The following is an 18,765-nucleotide window of genomic DNA, read 5'->3' on the forward strand; positions in this document are numbered from 1 at the left end:
CATTTTTGGTGACCAAAACACAGATAACTGAGAGAGGAGCTGAGCTTATACTCATAGAACCAAACGAACACCTTGCATCTCCCATAAAACTTCAGTGCTCATCCGCGCAGTCATCAGAAGAACCAGTAAATTCTAGTATTAAATTCTTTTTCACTAATACTCACCTCAAAATTGATTAAATAAAGCAAACCGTATGTGGTAGTTGAACAAATCTAGTATATCTGTTAAGTTTTTACTTGCTATCAATGCGGGCTAAGAAAATCATACCCCTTGGTCCTTGCCTTGCACTTTGAAACTATTGGTTGTCCCTGATGTAAAGCCGCTGACAATTACTGCATGGCTCTCCCGGCTTAGGCTGGACCATGTTCACTGGACTAGTTTGTCGCAACCAACCTACACTTCAAAGGAATTTATATAAAGGTCCACACTGTTTCTGGTTATGACCATGCGTCTACTGGGCTGATTTTCATGCACTTCAAAGTATTTAATGTTAAGGTCCTTAACTGTTTGCCCAAAGGTTTTTACCACGCATCGACTGGACTGGTTTTCACAACCTGGACTTCGAAAGAATTGATACAATGGTCCAGACTACATTTACTACAAGATGTAGTTGTCCTAGCTTGTGATCATGCATCTAATGGACTGGTTTGTCTCAAGCTGAACTTCAACGGATTGATGTAAAGGTTCAGACTGCTGCTACTTGTTGTCTACTTGGTTGTGATCCATCGTAACTAGTAAGATTTAATATCTGTAACATCCTTCAACTTTTAATAGCACTCATTATATGAAGTTGTTTGAACAATCAGATGGATAGAGCAAAGCTCGGGGGTTTTTTTTGGCACACAGCCATCTTAGAAACCATTTAAGCACAGTTTTGTTACAGAATATTTATATAAACTGACTCGGGAAACGAAAGTGAGCATCTTGACAATTTTGATATATCGACACTGGATACCGGTCCTTTCGGCCCCTGTTGGGCTGAAATATCTTCTGGTCATCGGCCACCTGTAGTCATGTTGACAAAAGTGTAGGAATAATCATACGGAGTCATTTCTCAAAAATATTCACTGTGTGATCATTGAATGTATATCATTTATTAATCAGATCAAGGTTGTCATGACTCATAGTTTTGGAAAGATTTTGACCTTGACGTCAATTCCAAGGTCACTGTTGTCAAATTTGTTGTAACCATAACGGTAACCATTCCTGTTATTGACTACAGATAGATGAGCACATTGCCCTGTACCTTTTCATTTAGAGTGTACAAGGGGTTAAGTCGTGCGCAAAAAAAGGGGATATCTTCCACATGGCAAAAATATATAAGGCAGACGAAAATATTTTTGCACGTAGTCATGACCATACAGGCTTCATAATGTATGCTGTTGTTCTTCGATTAAGAAATGTTTAGTATTGGCAACATTTATTTGGTTGACAATACTTTAAATTTTTATATCGTTGTTCATTGACCATATTTCATTTTTGGCGTGCTTTCGTTTTCACTAACCATGATGTAAGTGAGTAAAATAATCCCATATAGACATTATGTTAATATTGTGTATTGTAACAATTGATAACATTATCATCTTTTTATTTTTAGTGTTTCAGTAATTGTTTGATTTGTTTATCAAACTACTGCTAATTTGTTCAATGACAAATATGAACAGATTACAATGCACTTTCAATATGGCATTGGCATTGCTGAGGGTGTCATATCCACGCACATCCGGCTGACATGAGACACCATCTGCGGGCATACTTCGACACTAATAACTCTCCTTTCTGATTTTTGCTTTTAGGAGCTGATGTTGTCTGGCATTCCAGAAATAGATGTTGCTGATTGGAAGTCAAATACAGAGTATAATGGCTATAGTGTCGATTCGGATCAGATTGTTTGGTTCTGGAAAACAGTACAGAAGTTTGACCACAAAGACTGCATTCAGCTCTTACAGTTTGTGACTGGCAGGTAAGTGATGTGCTGTTGGTGCCTTTGGGAAATTGGACACTGCACCCTTTCACTATAAAACCTTGTGATAGCTATAGTCCATTCGTAAATGATAAGTCCACATCGTTGGGGGCTCTGGAGGGTGAACTACTGGTCTGATTTCTTTGAAATTTGGTTTTTATAGATCCTTGCCTCAAAACCGAACAGGATCTTTTCATCTTAGTAACTATGGTAACGAATTGCATTTTTGTATGCATTTGTGTACATTGACGTAGTGCATTGCATTCGGACATTTTCCCCTCTGTACAGTTTATTTCTCGAACTTTAAAAAGCCTCGATCCTTTTGATATGTTATAGGAAATGACATTTTAAATCGGTTTCTATCAAAATCAAGGCAAAATACATAAAAATGTAATTTCCAACCACACTATTACTTAAAAACAAATAAAAACATGCTTATCTCACTCAGAGGCACCATTTGTCTCTCTGTTGGTAATACATTTATTGTGTCTAAATCCAACCGTTCAAGATTTATGTGTACAGTCCTTCCAGAAAGTAAAAGTCCACAGGTTTTTTTTAATATCACAGAAATAGAATAAGATAAGTGAATGCGGTTTTCAGCCGAGAATGGTATATCTAGTTGGTCATGTATCTGATGTATTTGGACCTAGCTAATTCTGTCTCTCCATTATGTAACAGGCAATTATAAAAATGTCCAAAAAGTCACTATTTTATTTTATTTTATTTTCGTTCTTTTTCACAATGTTTGGGTGAACTATGATGCAACAAAGGTTTTTTTAGCTTTCATTACCAGGAAAATTCCTGCTAAATTCTTTCATTTTGAAGATTAGTTTTAGCTCGCTACTGGTGATTGTTTTGTTCAGACTGCTGGTGACCTTTGAGAACACCCCTCATAGTCAGCAATGCTGTCAGTCAGGGTCTTTATGGTCAACTGAGCTTATACATGACGGATTGGGGGTCTTTATCAAAGGTTATGGAAGAGATTTAAAAAATAACATAAAAATCCTAACTAAAAATGTGCATTTGTCATGACTATCGAACACACTCTATGGAATTGCAAGTGCCAAACAATTATGGTCATAGAGCACAGTTCATGGGCTCATTTGAAATTTTTGAAAAGGCACATGAAATAAAAAAAGTGATTTTTTTCACCTTTTTGGAAATGTTTGTTGCATAATGAAGGGATGGTATTAGGTGCATAGATATATGCCCAACTAAATATACCATACTCGGTGATATCTTTAAAAAACCATGGACATTTACTTTCTGGATGGACTGTACATTGATGCTTGTGCTCCTTTACAGAGCTTCCATTCGTGGTCCAACGATGAAGCCATTAACAAAAATTCTAACCCCTCTATCTCCTGCACCTATCACTGGAAAAACTTAAAAATGTGGTTTTTATGGTCAAGTAGGCGTACTCTATCCCACAACCGATCAAATCATTTGTAGCTTGCATTTTTAATAAAAGTCACTCAGCACCCAGACTATAATGGTCCTGACTGCAGTTACTAGTTGTATCCATGCATCTACTGGGTTGTGACAGTCCAAGGAACACCATCGCAACTAGTAAGATTTGCCCAAAGTTATAACCTTCAAATAATCAAGTAAATGAACCTCGGTTGCCAACCATATATCAAATTGGAGGAGTCTGGGACAATTTATACTGACAAACAGTGTCACTATCAGTAAAATTTTAGAGTTTGACCTCTGTGACCGTGAAAGTTAGGTCAAGGTCAGAATGTTTCCAGCATTGATTGAAAGTAGGAATTTCTGTTGTCTCTAACCCGTTTTAGTGTGGCTCTCGGGCTGGAGTCCATATATATAAGTCTTGGTTCTGTATCGGAGACAACGGATCCTGCCATAGGATGCGTGTAGGTTGTACCATAAAATCAAGATTGATAGAAAAAACAACACTACAACGTTGTAAATCGACTGACGTTTCAGATATTTGGATCCTTTTTCTAAGTCAATGTACAGACAGAATGATTAAGTTTATATATAATCACAACAGAAGACGTAAGTTGGTGACAAACGTAATTAAAAACCTGGACACCCTGTCCACGTGTCCATTTGTTGACATCTAGGATAAACAAAGTCATTGATTGGCCAGAGGACAGTGGTCAAACGTGAAGGTACTGTTGAGTTTCTGCTTCGGGAGTTTCCGGTAGATCTCCGAGTCCGAAGTCACGTGATGTTGTTGACAAAATGGCAGATCAGGTACAGAGTAAATGATACAGAAGTGCACATAAAAACGATGATAAAATCATGAATTTGACAGAAATAGTGCACTCAACGCCATTAGAACGACTACGGAAAGTAAGTGTTATGTACAGTTTTCAGTTACTGAGACCAGTTGGTTCATTACATTTAGACGAAGGGGTCTGGCGGGTCAAGTGTATAGATCCAGTAAGACTCGCGTTGTAGCAGACAATTTTCATTGCATTGCGCCGTAGGGAATTTCTCAAGTCCGTAGACTTTCATGAAATCATCATGATTGTGTCTATTGGAGTGGTTGGCAACCGAGTTGTGTTTATTTCTGGAGATATCTGATCGGTGTTCATCGAGTCTGGCTTTCAGTTTCCTGGATGTTTTGGCCTACATATTGTATACCACATTTGGTGCATTCAATGAGGTAGATAACCCCTTCTGAGTTACAACTTATCCTTTGCTTGATTTTATATTTCTGTTTGGTGATATTGCTTTTTTGCACGTGATCAGATATCATCATGAATTTACAATTCTTGCATCTATTATAGTTGCATTTGACGGTACCCCCTTGTAGTCCTTAGGCTGAGGGGGTCCCCGTGTGCATGAGAGGTGCCCTAAGTTTCTTTTCATCTTATTTAGGTACACCATCAAAAAAGTTTGGGTAGACTTTTGATAACTGACGTCATAAGCCACGCCTATCAGCGCCCTATTGCAACCAAAATTTAGGGGTAGCGGAAACATAAATCACTATATTTTTTAAAATGTATAAATCACAGAACAACAAAATACCCCTTAAAATGTTTGTATTGAAGTACTCTATTTATTAAAACAATTATTATGCAAATTAGTTCATTAATGAGGTCACCAAAGGTCAAAAGGTCACGAAAATCGGGTACAAGTAAAAATTTGACCATTGCTCCAAAATAACCTGCCAAATCATGGATTCATCTATTTTTACATTTGTAATACATGGAAATGTTAGAAAAGATGCTCTATATTGTTTTGATAAGCATTGTAGGGCCTTTTATGCCTGAGAACATTATATTATATCAATTGAAAAATGCCATTAATGGGTATCATGCACTCAAGCATTATAGCATATTGTGCATGCAGTATACTACCAACACATACATTACTTGAGCAATATTTGACTGTTTTTATGCTTCCTTTCCTGAAGATGTTTTATTAACCCTTACTGGACCTTTGCAAAGTAGCTGGACAGCTCATGTTTAGGATAAGATACCATAAACTTTAAATATGGTAAATTGGTTTACATGAAAAAAGACGTGGATCTAGGCAAGTTAGTTCAATAAATGGTCCCTACATGTAACCCAAGAGGTCTACAGGAACGAAGTGGAAATTTCAAAGTTTCTGAGAGTCAAACTCCTGCACATTTACCCATCCCTATCATTATGTTTTCATGCACAGAGGCAGTCATCATGCACAGTGAGTTGGTCTGAGAATCTAACCGCAAATTGAACCAGATGGATTCTTGCATTGCACAGTCTGTTCTTCACCCTGGAGACTTTGGCACTTGCAGAAACTTATGCAGGGAAGTCCAGCTTTGCAGCAGGCACATCTGTCATTGCTGCATTTCTTGCAGTTGCAGAGGATTGTGTATTCTTCAGGGACTGGATTCAGGCCTTTAGTTGGCAGCAAAAGAGCATCCATTTTCTTTAAGCCAAAGGCAGTTGGACTCAATACTGTGGGCTTATGTGGTTGCAACAATGTCACCATCTGATAAGTTGCATAGTAGGCTCTACGGATGTGCTGTTCTACTGCACAGCTGGTAGGGGGAAGCTGATCCAAGGAGACCCCTTTACTGTGATGATAAATGTAGTCCCTTAACTGATCCATTGTTGTGCAGGTTTTGTTCCTTCTTAGCACTTGTACCAAGTATGCCTCACAGGATGCTGCGAAATCATCAGTACAACTTGGTTCAGAATCAAAATCTTTGAGATCCTCAGATGGATTAGCATTCAAGGCTGCATGCTTTGTCCCCACTTTGCTAGTGTAATCGCAGCCAGTCAAGGTATGCACTAGTGGAAGCAAATAACAAAGTTCTTCTCCAATTCTTGGTGCGAGTATGTGAACATGAATGTATCTTGTTGAATCCCCAACACCTGCTCTTATCCAAAGTTCTCTTAGACCTTCAGAACTGAGAATGTCCATGTAGTGCATAAGGAGAACAAACACATCTGTGTCTCCAGACAGGACAACAATACGTTGAATTCCACTTCTGACTGCATGCATTGCATGTGGGATGATACGAGCATCTGCCTCTTCTACTTCTGGACGCAGGTCTGGTATTTCTGCTGAATTGCCATTTATGGCACACTTGCATGTAGCACCATCAGATGCACCTGAAAAAGAACTTGCCACAACATGGACTGTGGATGGTGTTTCTATTCCACGCTTTATAGCCTGTGTGTGAAGTAACATCTGGAGTTTCAGTTTATTATTGCTGGATGACCAGAATCGGTCCATTTCTACGGGTAAAGGCGTGTCATAATGTATGTAGTTCATTTCGATTGGGGCTTTGTCTTGACGGCGTTTTCTCTCTGAATCTTTTATGGAGCCATCGATATAAGAATCAAACACTAAGTCCAGCCTGTCCGGCCCCCGACCAACAGCAGTGATATAGTCAAGGAACTGATCACAGAAATCGCCAAAATTTTGTATATCCTTCGTTTTTATTTTTCTGATATTAGCCATCACATCAGCTATACAGGCAGTCTGTAACTCACTGTCCTTTGCGGGAACCCTCTCATCATCATTGGTTAGTTTTGTCTCTAGATCCTGGACAAGTGCACTCTTTTGTGGTTTTGTCATCAGGTCTTCTTGATCAAACAAGTATGAGGTAGAGGAAACGTCATGCTGCAATAATTCTTCCATAGTCCTTCCTCTGGCACGGGCGACCTCAATTGATCGCCTCATTTGGGCATCTTCCTTCTTTTTTCCAGAAGACTACCCTTTCTTTTCTTTTTCATGTTTATGTATGCTGAGAAATGTCTTCAGGTTCGTCCGATGAATAGTTGATGAGAACCTCACCGACTTTTCAACAAGGCGCTCTTTTCTCAGTGTTTCATATGCTTTGGTCCCGATTTCTATCACTGAAAGTAACTGGTTTCTAATATATATGTATGTTTATTCGTACATCAAAAGAGTACACTTCTTAACCTAGTGCATAATGGTGCAGTGCATTTACATGTATAGTGCGTGCATTAATTAGACGTATTACAATAATGACAAGTGGGAATTAATTAACACACAGATGAAAAATGATGTCGCCAATCTCATTCATCGTCAAGATACCTAACCCATTCTCTCTAATACCTAGCAACTCCTTAATTTGGGCTGCCACCAGTCTCAAGTCCATACTACAATTCTGAGTACTTCTTTGTACAACATCCTTAGTCATTTGGGGTAAACTTGGGAGCTCAAATCGGTCCCACCTATACTTGTTCACAGTAAAATTGAAGCTTTTCCCAATTGCTGAACGACTACCGTTTATAATAATGTCTTTGCACAACTCAACATAAATGTTCTTAGATTTAAAGATGCTAACAAAATATTTCACAAATCGTTTTTCTACTTGAAACTCTATAGACAAATCGTCTAATATTAGTGGAAGAAGGGCACAATGAGTGCGATACGGCAGGTGAAAGAGGTTTCTAATGCACTTCCTCCATGCAACAAATATATTCTCCATGCCTTGCGTTGACAGATCCCATCCCTGATAACCATATAAAGACATACAGTGCGATTTAAATAACCGATACTTAACATCAATACTTGCAAACCGAAATTGTGATATCAATAAATTTGTCCTTTTGTACAGATCATTTACACCACTCTGAAGTTTTTTATTCATTGAAGACTCTGGAAAAATCACACCCAGATGAATTTCTGAAATAGAAGGACGAAGTACCACCCCTTCAAACTCGACCACTATATCTATACCGCCATTTTTCCCAAATATAAGAAACTTGCTCTTTGCCGCATTGAATGTTATCATAAACTCGACCGAGTAACTGGACGCAACTTTGAGCATCTTTCTTAGTGCTGCTAACGTTGGAGCTAAAATAATCACATCATCAGCATAGGCAAATGCACCAGCAAACAACATGCCAATATAACATCCAACCCCCGACTTTTCTAATGAAAACAACAGCTCATCAAGATAGATACTAAACAAGATTGGGGACAAAACACCACCTTGCTTCACCCCATTTCTGGCTGTAAATACATTTGAACTCTGGTCACCCACCTCACACTTATTCTCTGATTGGTGTATAACACAGCTAGAAAACGAGCGATAAGAGGACATAACCCCTTTTTTAATAGAAGACGAAATAACTTAATGAACTGTACCCTATCGAACGCCTTAGAAGCGTCAAGCATTATACAGTAGACATTTGTAGCCTGTTTATTATAATACTCTATAACTTCGTTCACAACGGTACCACAGGTTGCAGTTGATAAACCAGTTTTAAAGCCAAACTGACCATCGGAAGATGACAGAACCCCAATGTATTTATGAAGAAAAATATAGTCCAGAATCTTGCCTAATGTACTACTAATCGAGATCCCCCTGTGATTATCTGAGGAATTAATCGACTTCCTACTATTTTTCGGAATTGGTATCACCGTAGTTTTTACAAAGTCTCCTACACAACAACCATGACTGACCATTGATGATAATAACAATGAAATCATAACTCTCAACCTTGGACTCCCCTGTATAAAGTTATCTGTTTTCAGGCCCTGTATACTATCACTCTTCCCTTTCTTCAGTTTTTTTATACCCATCTCTACTTCTTCAAGCGAAATTGCATGACGTTCCTTACAACGACCCATACAGCACTTTTCTCTAACCCCAACGTCTATGTCCCTTAAAAGCACTTCCATATCACCATCGTCGTAGGACACTGAATTATATACACGTTTAAACTTATCTGCAAAAACTTTGCAAATTGCCTCGTCCCCTTCAACCTTATCCATCGTATTAGGAAGGACGTTTTTACCCTTATTGATTGTTTTGACCTCTTTCCAGAAATCCCTGCTATTCTTGTTTTCCATTTTGTTTGCTAATTTGTTGGCCGCTGACCTTTCCTTATCCTTTTTAGCTCACCTCTTAGCAGAGGTGAGCTTATCCCATACCGTGGCGTCCGTCGTCCGTCGTCGTCGTCGTCGTCGTCGTCGTCGTCGTCGTCGTCGTCGTCGTCGTCGTCGTCGTCGTCGTCCGTCGTCGTCCGTCGTCCGTTAGCAGGGCACGTTTCGTAACTGTTAGAGCTATTGAGTTGAAACTTGGTACACATGTACCCTTATGTAATGACACCTTGGAGACCAAGTTTCGGTCCGATTCGTTTCATGGTTTGGCCACCAGGGGGCCAAACGTTAAAAGTGAAAATATGCAATATCTCCCTTAATAGTAGTCGGGAAATTTTGAAAAAAATATGGTAGGTACTTCTAGCAAAGGTGCATCATATATCCTCCGGGTTTTTGATTTGACCTCCTTTTCAAGGTCACAGAGGTCAAATGGTGTAAATTGGCCGTTAGGATGTAACGATGGCACGTTTCTAAACTGCAATGGCTATTGATACCAAATTTGGTACACATTTACCCCTTAGTCAGGTGATCTTAGGGACCGAAGTTTGGTCCAATATGATTCACCACTTGTCCACCAGGGGGCAAAATCCAAAAACCTTAAAAATGTAATTATTCCTTAACTTCTTGCCCGATTGCCACCAATTTGATATCATGGGTACATCTAACCACCATACAGTATATGTCACACAGTTTTTTAATTTGACCTTCTTGTCAAGGTCACAGAGGTCAAATGTCGTAAATTCGCCGTCAGGCCGTAACTATGGCACGTTTCTTAACTGCAATGACTATTGATCACAAATTAAGTACACATGTACCCCTTGGTCAGGTGATCTTAGGTACCGAAGTTTGGTGCGATCTGATTTGCCGTTTGGCCTCCAGGGAGGGGGCCAAATCCTAATCTCTTCAAAATGCCATTATTCCTAGTAATGACTTGCCCGATTGGCAACAATTTTATATCATAGGTACATCTAATTCTAACAACCATTCAATGTGTCACCCGGGTCTTCTTTGATTTGACCTACTTTTCAAGGTCACAGAGGTCGAATGTATTGTAAATTGGCCATTTTGGGGAAATTGTAATTGCTTGGACCTACATCAAACCTAACACTACATGACACAATACCATGCTCTTTATCCATCTTTCCTCCACATGAGGTGAGCACAATGGCCCTGGCCATTTCATTAATCCTCCTAACCGCATAATGATAAACCGCCCTAGTCCGTCGACGTATGTCGGCAACTATACCATTATGTGGTCGACCGTTATCTACCCAAATAGAATGCCATAAAATGGCCTTTTCTCTGTATTCTTTCACCTTATCATTCCAGTCTGCAGTACCCGGAGCTTGTTTAATTTTTGAACTTGGGATTGTGGCCTTACTGGCATTTAAGCATGCCTCAGTAATTGCATTGTGGAACAACTCAATTTCCTCATGATGTATATCGCAAAAAGGATTCCTACAGTTGATAGCCTCAAATGGGATATGTATATCACCCAAGTACCCATCGAGCAAGACACCGTAATTTACTATGTCTCCCGGTTTAGCCTTTTCCCGCACCGCCTCCAACCTAGGCGCATTTGCCTTAGGGTTGCCGCGTACCATTTGAGGGACATCCATACCAAGATGCAAACTGGAATGATCAGATATATTATGACCCATATGACAAGCCTTATACAGGTTGATGCGTTCACACACGCTTTCAGATACTATAAATTGGTCAATTAAGGATCTACCACCATTCGCCTTACTCTCGTAAGTATAATCTACTTGTGCTACCTCTTGGTCTAAAGCAAAAACAAGATTTTCTTCTGCCGCAAATTCCATCAATGCCCTCCTAAATTGCGACTGCATTCTACTTAGGTCCGTATTAAAATCACCACCTATGACCACATATGGTGTGTCATGCGCTTGCAATATAGCAGCTATTTCCCTCAAAGTGTTCTGAAATTCAGTCATATTGTGTTGACTACCATTGTCCGTTGGCATGTAAACATTAACCAGAATAATACAGTTATCAAGTGAATCGACATTGATAGTTACAGCACACACCCTTTTAGAGTCCCATTCAACCGGAGTAACAACTCCTTTGAAATTTGCATCCCACGCTATAGCTACACCACCATAGGGTCTCCCGGCCAACAAGGAAGTATCTTCCATACCAGATACCCCGTGGACATTTACATTCTCCCCAATGCCACCTATAACTTCATTAATTTTCCCATTAAAGAGCCAGTGTTCCTGTAACAACAAGAACTCAGTCTTACCAAATAGTTCACTAATGTAGTCCTTTCGTCCTGGCCCAAGGCCGTTACTGTTGTATGAACAAAAATTCCACACACTCATGACAGTCAATAAAAGTAAGATTGTCTTTATACACATCATCATTAATTTGTATCTTGGGACTCCTTTGGAGCAAAGTATTTCCAAATACCAACACCTGCCGGCCACATGTTTTCGTCGAACAACCGCTGGAATTGTGATTTTGGAACCCTTAGTCTGTAAGACTTATACTTGGCTTTCTCATTGGACTTAAGCTCAAGTTCGTTCACCTTAAACCCTTTGTCAGAAATAAAACTCCTCAACTTATCCTCAGTTGTTTCAGCGTCCAGTCGGAAGATAAATTGGTCTCTATTGGGCTCAGGGGCCCCCTTAATCACACAGTCAGATTTACTACCCATAATCACATTTCGATTTTTGTTCACCTTCTTTCTCGTCACTAAGGTATAGTCATCGGACTCGACACTTCCTTTAGAACGTAAGGAGCTGTTGCTCCCCCTTAGCCTCAGTACAGCTGGCGGTACCATAAGATTTGAAGACTGTCTTGCAGTACCCCTCCCTCTGCCTCTTCCCCCTCGTCTCCCGCGCCCACTCACTACTCGGGTCTGAGAGGGACTGACCGCACTCTGACTCTGAAGAACCTTAGCATAACTGTCATGACTGTCAAGCAATTTACTTTCTGCCGGTGCGGTCCTTGTTCTGCTGACAGATCCCAAGCACTATCTCTCCACTCATCAGGTTGAAATCTTTCCAGTCAGTGGCAATTCCACTAGGCGCAGGAGGCATGGCTGGACCAGTCCCCATCCCCCCCTTGCCTGTATCGCCCCGATCGTCGACCTTAGATTGGATTTCGGTAATCACTAACGTGTTCTTGACCACCCTATCCTCTACCGTACCTACTTTCTCTTCGAGTTTATTTAGTCTCTCGATAATCGAAATATTGTTCATTTCCCTCGGCAGGGAACGAGGAATGGAACCTAAATCCACAGCAGGTACTGCTAATACCGGCATCCTACTAGCTTTATCTAGTGAATTTAATGCGTTGATAATGTCAATTGTATTTGATTCTTCTTCCTTCTTAACAGTCGTTGTTTTCTTCACCTTCAATCTACCTATTACATCACTGCCGACCTTGTCCCAAAGGACCTTTTTAGCATTCATTATTTGCCCTTTAGTATAGTAGTCAATGACTGCGTTCTTAATCTGTTCGTTGGTACCGGACTGTAGCCCGTACCACATATACGCTAGCAATGGGTGTAGTATCGTGACCACATCACTTTGCTTATCGCAATCACTGATAGGCTCCTCCACATGATCCTCCACATCATCGCGTGCGGCCTCACCTTCCTCAGCCCCGCCATCTGCCGGTCGGTGGGCACTACATCCGTCACTCATTTTAGACACTTTATGTTCTGGACTTATTTTCTCGAGCTCGTCTGGTGTGAGGTCACCAAATTGCCTTTTCCCTGTCGCATTGGAAGGCGTGCAATTATTGCCCCACACCGAATCACACTCCGCTGATGTTTTTTGTTGACTCATAATCTACTTGTCTTGACCACAGCACTAATCTGCTCCCATTCATGCGTGACGAACAATTTGATCGTTGCTTGTGGCTCCAAGAATGCTATATGTACGTACATAGGTCTGTCTATGTACAATGGCGCCTTGTTCGAAAGGAATGAAACCTTCCACACATCTATGAAGGGAATTTTACTAGTCTTTACCCCGATATCTTACAATATCAGTGTCCTCACACAACTATAATTCAATATGACCGAACAAATATCTCCCTAGTTATCTCAATATTGAGAAAAAACTACTTTTGACAGCACTCGGAACTCAAGTTAACGGCCATGACTGTCGCCGCGCCCTCTATCATCGGACATAACTTCTTGGGTGAGAATATTGTGTAGTTTCACTTGGTCAGGAACAAGCTGAAATGGATTTTCATTCCTCTCTATTGTGGCGATGATGGCTTGAACTTTCTGTTCCCCTGTTGCTATCTCGGCTTTACTGATGACATGTTCGTCGTATAGACTGCAGCTAACTCCACTTAATTCCCTGAATAAGTTGCTTATTGCCAGCATTTCATGATAGACAAGCTCCCACATTGCCACGAATTTCTTCTTTCTTGTGTTGCCAATAATTCCAGATGCACTCTTCTGCGACCTATTGATGGTTTGCTCTAAAGCCATATCAGCTCCAACTGCATTGAATTTTCCGTGAGTTCTCTTCACAACAAATTTACCAGCCATGAAGGCCTGATGTACCCCTGGTGCTGTGCCAGGTAGTTTGTGCATATCCTCTAGATATAAAGAACACCACCTCAGGTAATTTGTCGAATCAAAGGCTGCAAAAACGGGAAGCAAGGCCTGAACTGCCTGCAGATGCAGTGCCCAATCTCCATCACGGTCAGCACGAACAAGGTTTTCAACTTGCTGTATGAGATGGATGAATGTGTCCCAATACTTGAAGGTTTCATTGCTACTCCTTGCATCATCAATGAAGTGGTCAAAGTTACTGAAGAGGTCAGAGCTGTTTTCCTCAAAGTTCCGGAAAATGGCTGCACTTTCATTAGAAGATGAAGCAACCTTCCCTTTCAAGTCTACGAACATGTCCAGTTTCTCTTTGTGCACCTGTCCACGTCTTTTTTCATGTAAACCAATTTACCATATTTAAAGTTTATGGTATCTGATCCTAAACATGAGCTGTCCAGCTACTTTGCGAAGGTCCAGTAAGGGTTAATAAAACATATTCAGGAAAGGAAGCATAAAAACAGTCAAATATTGCTCAAGTAATGTATGTGTTGGTAGTATACTGCATGCACAATATGCTATAATGCTTGAGTGCATGATACCCATTAATTGCATTTTTCAATTGATATAATATAATGTTCTCAGGCATAAAAGGCCCTACAATGCTTATCAAAACAATATAGAGCATCTTTTCTAACATTTCCATGTATTACAAATGTAAAAATAGATGAATCCATGATTTGGCAGGTTAATTTTGGCGCAATGGTCAAATTTTCACTTGTACCCGATTTTTGTGACCTTTTGACCTTTGGTGACCTCATTAATGTACTAATTTGCATAATAATTGTTTTAATGAATAGAGTACTTCAATACAAACATTTTAAGGGGTATTTTATTGTTCTGTGATGTATACTTTTAAAAATATAGTGATTTGTGTTTCCCCTACCCCTAAATTTTGGTTGCAATAGGGCGTTGATGGGCGTGGCTTATGACATCATTTTCTCGGTTATTGCCGGGTTATCAAAAGCCTACCCAAACTTTTTTGATGTGCCACATGGTGTACTTTAGTAATATGAAAAGAAACTTAGGGCACCTCTCATGCACACGGGGACCCCCTCAGCCTATGGATTATTGCGGGTTCCGTCAAATGCATGCCAAGTTTCGGCAATCTAGCCCCAGTGGTTATGAAACATGCTTTTGCTTATGGATGCTGATGACGGATGTTGGATGCCACAGTATCGTATAAGCTCCGCACAGGTGAGCTAAAACCCAAGTATGAGCTGATTTAAAAACTCCCGCACTTTTCCATTTGAGGTTCTTCCTTCATGATGTCAGAGAGAATGAGGGAATCCTCGCTAATGAATTGTGGCCTTTTCAATGATTCCGCTAGTTCCTATTTTTTGTTAGTTATTGGAGGTGAATGGCAACCTACTTTCAAATCCCCCTAAATCTACAATTTACATTTGGCTGGACATTCCCGCTAAAAAACCGCTCTGGTCAGTGGAGGCCGCCATATACATCGTATGACGTCTCACGGGTAAACTGTATTTTGAACGATTTAAATGCTTGCTACTTACTCTTTAAGAAAAGATTAATGCAAAAAGATGTTTTTCTGAAGCCATCTTTGGTATCATTTTTGAATCGATCAAACAGTAGGCGCAATGAATTTCTTTCCCCGGCTTCTGTCGATAAAATTGTCAAATTCCGCTATAACATGTGCAAAATCTTGCTGAATAGATTTAGAACGTGCTATTACCTTTTTTGTGCATTTCAAACTTCAAAATGCTGTTTTAAATCCTTTATTATGTCGCCTCTTTTGTTGACAGATCGTAATACACAGGGGATACACATCATTTAGCATTGCGTAAAAATATCGTCTGTGGTCTAAATTACTCCCAGGATTGTTTCAACCCCAACATAAGCCTTAACCAATGAGAAAAGTAACGAAATTATCCTCACGAAGTATAATTTGTTTAATAACTCTCTCATTTTTCAAGATATTGAGTATGATTGAAGTTTGTTCAATTAGCGAACATGAAGTTAAACAATGCTTCAATAGGTGGCAGTTCTGACTGGGCAATTTGAATAATGAGCTCTGGTGAATGGCAAGTGGTAATGCCCACGGGGAATGAGTACAAAAATAGTTTGCCTCTGTGATCATGGTGGATAGCGGCTTAGTGACCAAATGTACTGTTCAATGAACTGCCGCTTATGTACTCGACGACGTGAGTTGAAAATCAGTATGTGAAATGAAACATGGAACTATTGAAAAAAATGTTGCAATGTAGCGGCCTGGACTCTTGCTTGATGCAATTTACTTTCCTTCAGATGATAAAGCGATGGTTTTTGTCGTCGTTTCCACACGATAACTTGAGAATGGCTTTTTAGCTCAGCTGACAAAGTCAGTGGAGCTAGTCAAATAGCTATTCGTTTGGTGTCCGTCCTTCCATTCATCCATCCTGCCATCCTTCCATCTAGCCATCTGTAGACAAGTTGGGCATTTTGTAATCATACAACCGAGGCACTTCAAATCTAGTCTTGCTTATAAACACCGCAGAAAATGTTGCTTACGGAAAAAAATTTGGGCGATTCGACTCAAATTCAGCTCCCCAGGGGGCAAAATGCGTAAATGAAAAAAAAAAAAATTTTGACGCTCTATTCCAGCAGATGAAAGCTTGAAATAAAGTTGAAAAGGTCTTCATGATACAGAAGTTTTGATATAAAATAGATTAGTGTCGATTTATATCACCAGTTGGCGGTAGTGAGCAAAACTGTTGTTTGACCCCGGATGATTCCGCTTTAAATTTCCCGCCGCGAACTGACATGAAAACCTTGAACCAGGTAATACCGGACTGCTGGTATTGCCAGTGCATCCACTGTATGAACGTCTGGGGTAAATTAATGAGGCAGCTCGACCCTCCACTGCGCGGTCGAGGTTACCTGGAGTACTATCATCAAGAAAATGGCGGTGACCTTTTTATTTCTACCGGAGCGATGATTTTGTAAGTGACAAATTTTCTTATTTAAGCCTTCACGGAAATGTATTTTGGTACGAAACTTCACACGTTTATAGAAAAGATCAACGAGAATGTGTTCAAATGCCCTCATAACGATGAGTTCAACGGAATTTGATCAAAACAACCTTCGAATGGAGTCAACTTTCTTTGCGAAATTGAAGCGACGACCTCATTATTGATCGTAATTTATGCAGATCTGAGTCCAGCTGATGGGTGATGTTCTGATTAATTTTGTGTTCAAACTATTGGAAACTTCGGAAATTAGTTCTATTAGTTCTACTATTCTGCTGGAGTATATCATAGCCATTGATGTTGACAGCTAAAAGCACGAAAACTTTGTTTATTTATCAAACTGTATCGAGTGTTATCGAATCGAATGGATGTGTCGATCGTCGGGGCGGATTGATATGTGGTTGTGCGTCCAAGGCGATTAGGTCATTCAGTTAGTTTGAGAAAGATCATGATCATGAAGATGCGTGTTGTGTTATCATAACCGGAAAAAAATTTGAAGTTATTAGTGGTGTTGTCATTGCCATTTTTTGCATGGAATGATAGTTCGAGAGCTCTCATCGACGTATTCAGCATTTACGGAAAGTAGGTCCGGATTTGGCAACACGCCAGCTGTCTCACATGTTCCTCCTGGAGTCACCAGGTGCTACAGCCAACACTGTACAATCACTTTCCATCTTGACGTCTTGTAATAATCTTTGCCAAATCAGTGATTCTTATATAATTTACTCCATGATTGCAATCAGCCTTTGTTAAATTCCAATCACCTGCAGGTCAGGTCAATCTTTTACCAATAAAGTTAATTTTCTTAAGCACCTCTTTATCTTACTTCTTCACATACAGGGCATCCCAAACACTTTGCTAAATCCACTAACCCCCCATTTCAAGTTGGTATTGCACCAGACCCAAGCTCAATGGTACACTGATCATGTAAGTGTCCAAATACCTTTTCAGTACATACTAGTATGAGGACATCAATTTTGATACCAGAAGGAAAACCAATCCTGTCCGTGTGTCACTGTGACATAGATCCTGGCTCTATTGGAAATGTCGCACTCGCACTGCATTACTTCATGTGATGTCACTTACATCTTTCACAGTTGACAAATTGAAGCATCCATGGTTATTGTAACTATATAGTCCTTGCAAATCTATCTAAAAGTATCAGTAAAACTGCTAAACTATGAATTGTATCTGCTTACTCAGCTGAGCGCCAGGCCCTTGGGCCTCTTGTTGCATTGATTTCATCTCTTAGTGGTTTATTCATGTCGGGAAGGGAAAGTCATTTTCGCTTCTCAGTCTCGCCACTAGATATTTTCAGGGCTAGTGTGATTGCAGTTAAAGGTGTGTCGCATGTCACAACCGACCTCCAGCCCGTCACCTTTGTCCCGAAAATCCCTGCTAGCCTGCAACTCGTCAAGCAAGCCCGATGTGGGAAAATTATTTTTCAGTCAAGCCCCTTCAAAAAATATCATTCTATTGACCATTAAAAAAATCTGGTACATGCCTCGCTTTGCGTAGCTCTTGTTGTCATTTTAAAGTAAACAGTTTTGTTGAAGGTAGAGTGTCCAAATTTCTGTAGTGGGCACCTCCAAAGGTTAATAAGGCTAGCTTTTTGGCTCACCGTAGGGGAGTCTATACAATACCGCAGTGTCCGTCGTCCGTCGTCGTCCGTCGTCGTCGTCGTCGTCGTCGTCGTCGTCGTCGTCGTCGTCGTCGTCGTCGTCGTCGTCGTCGTCGTTGTCCGTCGTATCCTAGTTCAAAAACAGTGGCACGTTTTTTAACCGCTAGGCCTATGAACTTAAAACTTTGTACACATGACCCCCTAGGTCAGATGACCCGTGACACTAAATTTCTGTCCGATCTGATTCTCTACTTGGCCACCAGGGGGCCAAATGTGGATATCTAAAAAGTGTGAT

The 18,765-nt window shown here is 40.3% G+C and overlaps 1 protein-coding gene across 1 annotated transcript in view; it reads left to right on the forward strand.

Annotated features, from left to right (window-relative positions):
• LOC135487857 (E3 ubiquitin-protein ligase HACE1-like) overlaps window positions 1-18,765 on the forward strand; it is a 156,857-nt gene that overhangs the window by 117,302 nt on the left and 20,790 nt on the right. Inside the window, exon 10 of the mRNA XM_064771980.1 lies at window positions 1,797-1,963. Within this exon, the coding sequence (XP_064628050.1) occupies window positions 1,797-1,963 (167 nt within the window). The remainder of the gene's footprint in view (window positions 1-1,796; window positions 1,964-18,765) is intronic.

This window comes from Lineus longissimus, chromosome 5, assembly GCF_910592395.1.
Source record: "Lineus longissimus chromosome 5, tnLinLong1.2, whole genome shotgun sequence".
Taxonomy (NCBI): Eukaryota; Metazoa; Nemertea; class Pilidiophora; order Heteronemertea; family Lineidae; genus Lineus; species Lineus longissimus.